This window comes from Apus apus, chromosome 5, assembly GCF_020740795.1.
Source record: "Apus apus isolate bApuApu2 chromosome 5, bApuApu2.pri.cur, whole genome shotgun sequence".
Classification (NCBI taxonomy): Eukaryota; Metazoa; Chordata; class Aves; order Apodiformes; family Apodidae; genus Apus; species Apus apus.
In genome coordinates, this window is record NC_067286.1 from 50,084,935 (window position 1) to 50,094,377 (window position 9,443).

The window sequence follows — 9,443 nt, forward strand, 5'->3', positions numbered from 1 at the left end:
AACGTAGCAGCATTGTAAAATCCGCTCTTTCTTGACAGGCCCAAAGAGTTCATAGAATGTGTCTCACACATTCGTTTGCTGTCGTGGCTACTCCTGGGGTCTCTGACACACAATGTTGTCTGTCCAAATTCTCCATCATCTTGCATGCCTATTCCACTGGATGCAGGTTCACAAATTGCTGACCACCTTATTGTTATTCTGATTGGGTTTCCAGAGCAATCAAAGGTAAGGGATTCTGTGTTTTAAGTGGAGATGTGTTATAATATTGGCCTTATTATCACAAATACTTATTTATTTCTTCATAAGAAATAGGAGGGATAAAACCTTAATAAAACCTGAGATCTAGAGAAAGAAATCTCTGTAGTTTTTCTTGCACAGCTGCCTCTTCATACATAGAAGACTGGAGATGAAATCACTACGATTAAGGTTTGAGATTTAACTATTTCAATATATCTCAGCACAAGAGTGAGGAAGGAAAAAATTAATTCCAAATCGAAGCTTTAGCGGCCATCTCAGTAGCAAATCTTTGTGAAGTTGTTTCTTCCAGTTTTATAGTAGAATTCAGTAAACTATAAAAAACATTGTGATCAAGTTTAGTTACAGTGATGGTTCTAGCACAACTTGTCCAGAGCAGCTTCAGAAAAAAAAAGTTACTGCAAATCATAAGCCATTTTTAGCCAGTAGTTTACCAGCAATGTAGCACTACTCTTTGACACCAACCAGGTTTTTATTAGCAACAAAAGCAGAATTACCACACATTTATCTTGTACATAAAATCCCCCTTTCCTTCCCCTCACGCAGCTAAGACATTGGTGCTTTCCATTCATTTCTTTGGCCTTTTTTTACTCTTTCAAATATCTCCTTCCAGTTACCAAGCAACCATTGCAATGTTTGGTGCAGTCATACTGCCTCAGAGCATGAATCACTGTTGCACTTGCAAACTGAGAGAACGTCTCTGACCAGAAGCATCTTTCTCATGATGAAGTAATTAATGTCAGCACTCCTAGATGCTCAGACACTGTGATATATCACACATATTAGCAAAGAGCCATGTTTGACTATGCAAAATGAGTTATTTATTAGCTTTCCAAAACTTACTTTCCTTGACTGTGAGTAGTTCTGTCCCAGCAAGGTAGACCTGGACAATAGATTAACAGAACAGTTGTAAGATGATGCATTTTGTACAATAGCCTTCCTTTCAGGTGATGAGAATATGAACGACTTACCCCGGCAGCATCTTTGAAATGGAGTCATATGTGCCAAAGCCTCCAGGCCTTCCACAGATTGTGGTGGAGTCATCTATCCATCAGGAAAGTCTCAGGACTAGTCCTGAGTAGCTGTTCTGCAAAACTAACCTTCTCTTTAAAGGGACTGACCTTAATGCCAAACACTAAGATTGCATGGGAATGTGTGTTTGCAAATGCAATTTTTGGTCTGTAAATATATAAACAGTTTTTAAATGGGAAGATGTTATCAAGTGTGCTTGACTTACTAGTTCCTAATGGGAGGGAAAAATGGGAAAGTGAGGGCCAAGGCTGCACAGTGGGATGCATGACAGAGGAGTGCTTTGGTGAAATCCTCTGCACTGTATCTCAACACACTTATTTAAATAAACATTTTCTTCTATTTTGTGTTTCTACAGACATCTGTTCTGCACATGTGTTCCCTCTTCCATGCATTTATATTTGCTCAGCTCTGGACAGTATACTGTGAACAAACAGCAGTAGCTCCGACAGTCCAGAATCAGAATGAATTTAGCTTCACAGCAATCCTTACAGCCCTGGAGTTCTGGAGCAGAGTGACACCGAGCATCCTGCAGCTAATGGCACATAACAAAGTGGTGAGTCAGGTGCTGCCTACAGATTTAGCGCAGATTTAACTTGCAGGGTTTGGCTTCATTTCAGTGGAATACATTGGACTATGAATAATGTCATAAAGCAACTTTGATGCTTTTGAGATGTTAAAGGGAAAGCTCATAGTAGTGGTTTAAGCTCACAGTGGATCTGAAATGGAATCTAGCCAGGATCTACCTGAAACAGAATCAAGAGCTAGAGTTGCTGCTTGTTAGATTAAGGGCTCCCTGCATTAGGTCTCATTCTGTGTATCTTCTGGCTCTTCACAGTGGTCCTGTTGTTTCATCTGACTCTGCCTTACATGAGCAACTAAGTATTTTAGGATAATTCTGTGAATATCCATTTGAATACTTTTTACTAAGTGATGGTGAAAAATACACAAAGGCTGACACTTGACTATTCATAATCCATTGGTTACTCATGAAAATAAGCTACAAAAATATCTCTGGAATAGTTTGTGAGTAATGAATGACTTGAAGGAGGTATCACTAGACATAATGTTTGAAAGGGAAGTGTTCAGTCTGTCCAGAAATGGTCCAGACAATTTTTTGGAAATAACTTCAAAGCATTTACTTAGCTCAACTGCTTACTGCTGGTGGAGCAGCTTTGCACAATAAGAACCCAGAGGGGTTCCAGCAGCCTTCTTATAGGTGCTACCTTTGCTCCCCATTGTCTAATGATTCTTTGTGCCTGCAGGCTTAGGGTTAAGAGCTTGTTTCTGATGGGCAAGATGTATTGTGTTTCCCACTTTCCAGAGAGACAGGTGAAGTCTGTTGTGACTAGTCAAAACTTTTAAACTTTAACTGACGTGTAGCTCTGGACAACCTGGTATTAGCTTTGAGTGAGAAAGATTCTTTATATGTGCCCCACTCTAAGTCAGGTGCCCATAAGGTTTGGGGTTTCTATGCTTTGTATGTGTGTTGTGTTGGGTTTTTTTTTCTGTTTTAAATGGAGACCTGCTGTCTATATGGAAATTATTTAATGTCATCCCCCTTTCTCTATGTAAAACATCTTCTACCCTAGGCAGGTACGGATATTTGCCCTTTCAGTTGCAATGCATGGGCTGCACTTGGATGTCTTTGAACCAGTTACCACTCCCTTGGGTCTTTTCCATATCAGGCAAGGACCACCTAAAGCTGTCTTTAAATTCTCTTTTAGCCTCTGAAGTCTAGTGAGGTCTTTATGGTTTGCAAGCCACTGCTGGGAATAGTAGTTCATGAAGCTCCATTTGAATGAACAGGAGAAGTGAATAATGCTTCTAACTAGCCAGTTGTTTAGTCAGACACAAAGGCTTCTTATCAAGCCTTAGGACAATATGACCTGGAAGTCCCAAGTTCCAATCCTTATTCTGAAAGTATCTCATTAACGTGGTTTTAGTGCAAGTTATTAAACTCTCTGCCTCAGCTGTTGCTCTGTGAAACGTAGATAATAATACTTACCTGTCTCACAGGAGTGTTGGGAGGTTAATTAGTTAGTGGTTGTAAAGTGCTTTGCAAATAAAAAGCACTGCATAAAAGCTAAGTTTATCATTATCAAGGGCAATATATACATAGTTCAGACAGGCACTGTGAATACTCACTGCTAGCTCAGGCTATTTGTCTTGTACCTATGAATTTACACAATATAAAACATAAAATGCTGTCTGCTACCAAATAACTGATATTTGTATCTGTCATAATTCATGGTACAAAATGGAGGAATTGCGGACTAGCTGCCAGTTCAGAACAATAAATTGTCTTTTGATGGGGGGAAAAAAAAGATAGCTTTTGTGGGTATGTAAATTTTCAAAGATTCAGTAAATAAAAATATCAATTTCTGTCGCACTGATTGATGAGAACTATGTGGCAAAGGCATGTAAAAGAGCTTATGATGTCTGAAAAGAACAAAGCTGAAGGCAACTTGTTTTGATGTGTAATATGAATTAAAGTACATCAAGCACTTTGAAATATTTAACAGATAGGTGTTACTGCATCAGGGGAAAACTAAGCAAAGAAAAACATCCCTTATATGCCAATATAATATTTAATCTTATATATCAGTGGTTAATAAATGCACATCTAGTGATTCAGTATAACTGCCAAGGAAACACAGGAACATTCTCTTCTGAGTCTGTTGGCTTAGCTTATAACATGTGCTGAACACTAATTTGTTTATGTGCCTTTTTTTTTTTTTCTTTTCTCCCCTCCAAGATGGTGGAAATGGTGTGCCTGCATGTGATTAGTTTAATGGAGGCTTTGCAGGAATGCAACTCTACTATCTTTGTGAAGGTAGGCATACCACACTATGAATGTTTAGTTAATGATGTTGCCTGCCTAGACCATCTTTTATTGTCCTGCCTTTGATAATGAAACAATTGTCTTTTGCTTTAATTTTTTCTTTATTTTTTCATAGTATTATTTCACTGAAGGAAAGGACATAGTGTAGTGAGAGAGATTGTTTTAAATCCCAGGAAAGTCACTGATGATGGAAACCAGCTCCTTGCTGATCGCAGCTCTGTGACTGACCATCAGATGTATGTTTGAGGAATTTGGGAGCCTACAGTAGTGAAGGGAGCAGCTCAGCAAACCTCAACATTTTTCTCGAGTTTTAGACAGCTCCAGCAGCTGCTGGGTAGACTTGTAGAGAACAGGGCAGGCAGCAGAGTTGGGGAGCCAGAAAAGCACAGCAACCAATCTCTTCTCCAATCTGGCTTCCATCAGAACTTGCACTGAAATCAAATACAATTCTTTTGAAAATACAAACTCCGAAAAAGTAACAGTATCTGACAGCAGCCTGTCCTTCCAGCTGTACTTTCTAACTGTTTTCTTCCTTTGTGAAGAAAAGGCTGGCAGGGGATTAGGTAATAAAACTCAAGTGTTTCAATAAAAACGTCGTCTTGCCTCATTCATCTAGCTGGCAGCTGCAGGAGTGGAGAGTTTGCTTGCTTGTGCTTGCAGCAGAATGTTTAATTTTCCTAAATGTGTCCAGACTCTGGAAGACAGAAGTTGTGCTAGAGGACAATGGTCTATATCTAACCTTAGACCTCTACAGTGCAGATACCAATATGAGTGAGTTTCCATGAGTGCCTTTTATAGTTAGTAGAGATAAACAGGTATTTCTGGAGATGATTCATCTTGATCTGTTTTATATACCTGCTTTGGGACAAGATTAACTGGATGTGAGAAGTGTTTGATTCTCTCAGCTGACTGTAAAGATGTCCAGTGAACTGCGTCACAGGCCTGAGTTTTCTTCCCAGCTTCCCTTCTTGCTTGACAGATGTCTGACACCAGTCCTGTCACCACTGGCTAGCTCCACAGGAATTTCTTTAATGCTGGATGAAATTTTCAGTGACATTTTTTTGATGGCAGTGGGGCATAGAGCATGGCTTCTCAGTATGCTTACCTATTCCCTCTTCTCCAAAAAAGACATCAGGACTTGTGTTCACTGGATCTTGTCAAGCACTTTGTTAGTGAGAGAACCCACAGAAGGATGTACAGAACTCATATGCCTGCTGCATCTGGCTGCATTCCAGCTGTTTTGGCATCCATATATCTGTAAATGCTGAGGTTTGAATATGGTTCTTCCTGTGGTAGACTAAGTAATCAGTCCTGGCAGAGCTGCATATGATTCTACAGCAAAACAGCACTGAAATTGAAACAATTATCATTCCTTGCACAGAGAAACAGCACTTTATCTAATGTTGTCAATAGTGATTAGGTTTAACGTGCAGCTCCTGGTCATATAATTGGCAAATTGCAAATTTTAATGCCATTTGGAGGAACATTTTAGAACAATAACCTCAGTGGTTAAATTAATATTGGAGAACATGAATACTTTTGCTAGAAATGCTTCTCTGTCATGTTGTGTTGTGTTATACGTAGACAGAAATAAAAGTCCTCTGAAGAGCAGGAGACTGAAATACATTTAAGTCAAATAATAGGTGGCAGATTTGCAGACCTCCTTGCCTTCTGGTCTGGATAGTTAGGGTTTTTACCTGTGCTCCCAGGCCCACAGGTCACATTCTGCTGTGAAGCACTTTTCCTGGTTTGAGTGTTAAACATTGACAGCACTGATGTCACTAGTGGCTGGTTACTGGTTAAATATCAGGCCCATTATTAGGAATTTCTGCTGCATGTTTTTTCAGTTCTCGATGCATATCTCACTGTGCAGAATTTTTATTGTATCTATTGCAGTATTGCTCACTTGCACATACAGAAACACCCCCACAAGGAAAATAAGAAGTTACTACCTTTAGCAAGGTTTTATTCTGTACTCTCATCATTGCCTTAAACAGGATACCAGTAATTGCTACTGGTGATTCATTGAGCTAGAAACAAGGGAAGCTGGTTTATTTATTCTGAGAGTTACCTGCCCAGAAACATATGCATAATTTAAAAATTACCACGTTTTCAGATTGTGGCTCAGGCTATGTCCATTCAGAAGCTAAGTGAGTTAGATATACCCTTGTCTGTCTCACAGTAACTGGAGCATGTCTATAGTCACTTGTATAATAAAAAAATATACCTCTCTTCTAACAGCTCATACCAATGTGGTTACCAATGATACAGTCAAATCTAAAGGTAAGTTGTTTCTACTACCTTATCCTTTTATTCTTAGTGTTACACATTTCTGTAAGTTCTGGGAATAAGATCACTAGATGTGGTCTCCAAACTCTGAAAAGAGATCATTGTAGCATATCCAGATGCACTGGGTGGGTCAGCACTGAAGATCAGTGCTATGATCACTGTGTGTGATCACACACAGAGCATCATCAGCTAAGATGGTTGTCCTGTAACCAGTACTGCTCTCCCTTTCCTTTCTGAAATACTTTCCTCCAACCAGGTTCTACAGGGCCCTTCCTCCCTGTTGACTGAGATTGGTTGCTCCTGGAGCTGTGGTTTTCTTGATGTCTTAGTTTTGAGAGTCCCCTAAAAAATCAGGATTGAGACTTTGACTCAGGAGATGAATTTTGCTTGGGGCTTGCTTGCTTGGATAAAACTGTGCCAGCTGGCCCTGTTTATAAGAGAGACCAAGGTGGATCAGTGTGGTTTGCCAGTCAAGATAATTTTGGTGATGAGAATAAAAGTGTTGGAGTTTGTCTCAGTATGGAATTGTTTCTGTAAGAACAGTTGTAAGATGTGGAAGAAAGAAATGTGACGTTGGGACACTGCAGGACCTTGTCCCTGGCCAAGGAGCAGTACCTTTCACAGTGCTGTAACTATGAATGTATTGAAGGAAAGAAACTGAAAATTTTGTATTATTTCAACAGCATTTATCTGCTGGACTCCAGCTACGCCTCCAAGCCATCCAGAGCAATGTCAACCATCACAGCCTAAGGATGTTACAGGGGTCAGGACAAATGAACAATAGCTCATCTGTGCTCCGCAAATGGCTGCAGTGCACCCAGTTTAAAATGGCTCAAGTAGAAATTCAGTCATCAGAAGCTGCATCTCAGTTTTATCCTTTATGATTAATGTGACTTGTTCCAAATGTCCATTTTTTAGTCTAGCAATAAAAGGATTAGAGCTGTAAAAGACCTTTTGTATAAATCAGTATATAGAGTATATAGAGCATATACTGTATCTATACTGTTTAGCCTAGGACAGATTGTGGAAAAGCTAATAAAGGGTGAAGCTAAGAGCCTGATCCTGCAGTCTCTAATTACACTAGCTCAGGATCAACAGGTTCCCAAGTCTGCATTCATAAACACGTACTTGCAGGATTGGCCTCAAATCTATCAACTGTACATATCTCTCTGATCATTGAAATATCTTGTTCTTAAATGTTTCTTTACATTATTTTTGAAGCTAAGACAAAAATAACTTTTATTTAACTTCTATTTTTTTTTAATAGAATTGTGGGTATTCACAAACATATGGAAGTGCTATGTTGCTATTTTTTGATGGTAACAAAAGAAAACGGTTTTTAGGAACCTTTATAGGAGTTTTTTTTGGGTGTTTTTTGTTTTTTTTTAGATTCACAGCTGGCAATGCAATAAAACCTGTCACTATAAAACAGTGATACTCTAATGAGGCTTTTTGTTATCATCTTCTGGGGAAACAGCAGCTTGTAAGGAGAGTTATTATAAAGTGCACTTAGAAATGAGGTTGTTAAAATGTGCCAATTTGTTTGTCTTTTTCTTCACTACTGTTTTCCAAAACTGCCAAGTCTGGTTTGTTATTTTTTTAAATACTGCTTTTACTTTGTTGATTCTGTGCTGCTCTTCTTTGTAGGTTTCATAGAAGCCTCTTTAATTTTGTGACTACTGTGTTGTATTCTTCTGTCAATACTTGTATACAGTGCAATTAAAAACTGTTATCTCAGACCTCTTCTTATTGATTTCTACAGAAATCATGTTGCAGACTTCAAGAGGAGCATGATTGGACCTGAACATTTGCATACTATTGTATTAAACATGATATTTAATAACAGATGGATTTTAATATCATTAAGGGACTCAGCCAAAATCCATTGCAATCTGAGACTCAATTAATTCTGTAGATTTTACATAAAATCTTCAGAGCACTATGATTTACCACATCTTTTAATTAATGCTTAAATCTGTGTAATCACAGTTGTATTTACTGTATTTATTCCTGTAACACACTGATTAGGAGAATAACAAACAAACATTGAAGCTGTGCATTAGAATGCTATATTTAATTCCTAGTCTTTATTATCACTCTCAGAATCAACATTTTACCTCCCTGATTGCATGGAAGTGGAAAGGCATATCTGAGTGCTGCCTGAATATATTTCAGTTGTTGTGAAGGGGCAGTCTTTCCTCAGTGCATTTTCCAAAGAACAAGTGGAAATATTTGCAGATATGCCATTAAAAACCATTCTGTTAAAAAAAAAACACAACCCAAACCCCCAGCTAACCCCCAAACTAACCAACCAACCAACAGTAAAGCATGTGCTAGCTTGCTTAGAAGATGCCCCTCTCCGTTTTTTTTTCAGTGGAGAGAAACTGAAACTCCCTCCCTCCTGTCTTTTCCATGCCCTGTGTAACTAGCTCCCTCATCTAATTCAGCAGTTGGCCCACATTTTTCCCAGTCTTCCATTTGTCACCTGTGTACTTATAGAAGCCCTTCTTGTTGTCTTTGACATCCCTTGCCAGGTTCAAATCCTGCTGGGCTTTAGTTTTCCTAACCTCATACCAGTGTCTCTCTGTTCTTCCCATGCAACTTGTCCTTGCTTCCACCATCTGTGTACTTCCTTTTTGTGTTTGAGTTTGGCCAGGAGCTTCTTGTTCATCCACACAGGTCTCCTGGCCTTTTTGCCTGACCTTTAAGCTCATTGGGATGGACTGCTCTTGAGCTTGGAGGAGTGGAAAAACCCAGCTTTCTTGGGTTCTTCTTGCCAGTAGATCCCTATCCTGTGGGACTCTTCAGAGCAGATCTTTGCAGATGTCAACGCTTCTCTCCTGATGTCTAGGGCTATAAGCTTGCTTTTTATCCTGCTCCCTCCCTTCAGGATCCTGAATTCCACCATCTCATGGTCACTGCAGCCAGGGCTGCCCTTGACCTTCACATCCCCAAGAAGCTCCTTGTTGTTGGCTCCTCTGTCTTTTGGGTAAGGAAGTTGTCATTGATGTACTCCAGGAAACTC

At 39.3% G+C, this 9,443-nt stretch overlaps 1 protein-coding gene across 8 annotated transcripts in view; it reads left to right on the plus strand.

Annotated features, from left to right (window-relative positions):
* The window catches only part of UNC79 (unc-79 homolog, NALCN channel complex subunit), a 106,053-nt gene extending 97,539 nt beyond the window's left edge, over positions 1-8,514 (plus strand). For 7 of the 8 annotated variants that reach the window (XM_051621927.1, XM_051621929.1, XM_051621924.1 and 4 more), the window contains 5 exons: positions 39-225; positions 1,643-1,840; positions 4,043-4,120; positions 6,371-6,412; positions 7,102-8,514. In XM_051621927.1, coding sequence (XP_051477887.1) covers positions 39-225; positions 1,643-1,840; positions 4,043-4,120; positions 6,371-6,412; positions 7,102-7,302 — 706 coding nt within the window. In that variant the 3' untranslated portion in view covers positions 7,303-8,514. Of the gene's footprint in view, positions 1-38; positions 226-1,642; positions 1,841-4,042; positions 4,121-6,370; positions 6,413-7,101 lie in introns of those variants that run through there. The other variant, XM_051621928.1, reaches the window with a different exon arrangement.
* Positions 8,515-9,443: the final 929 nt, after the last annotated feature.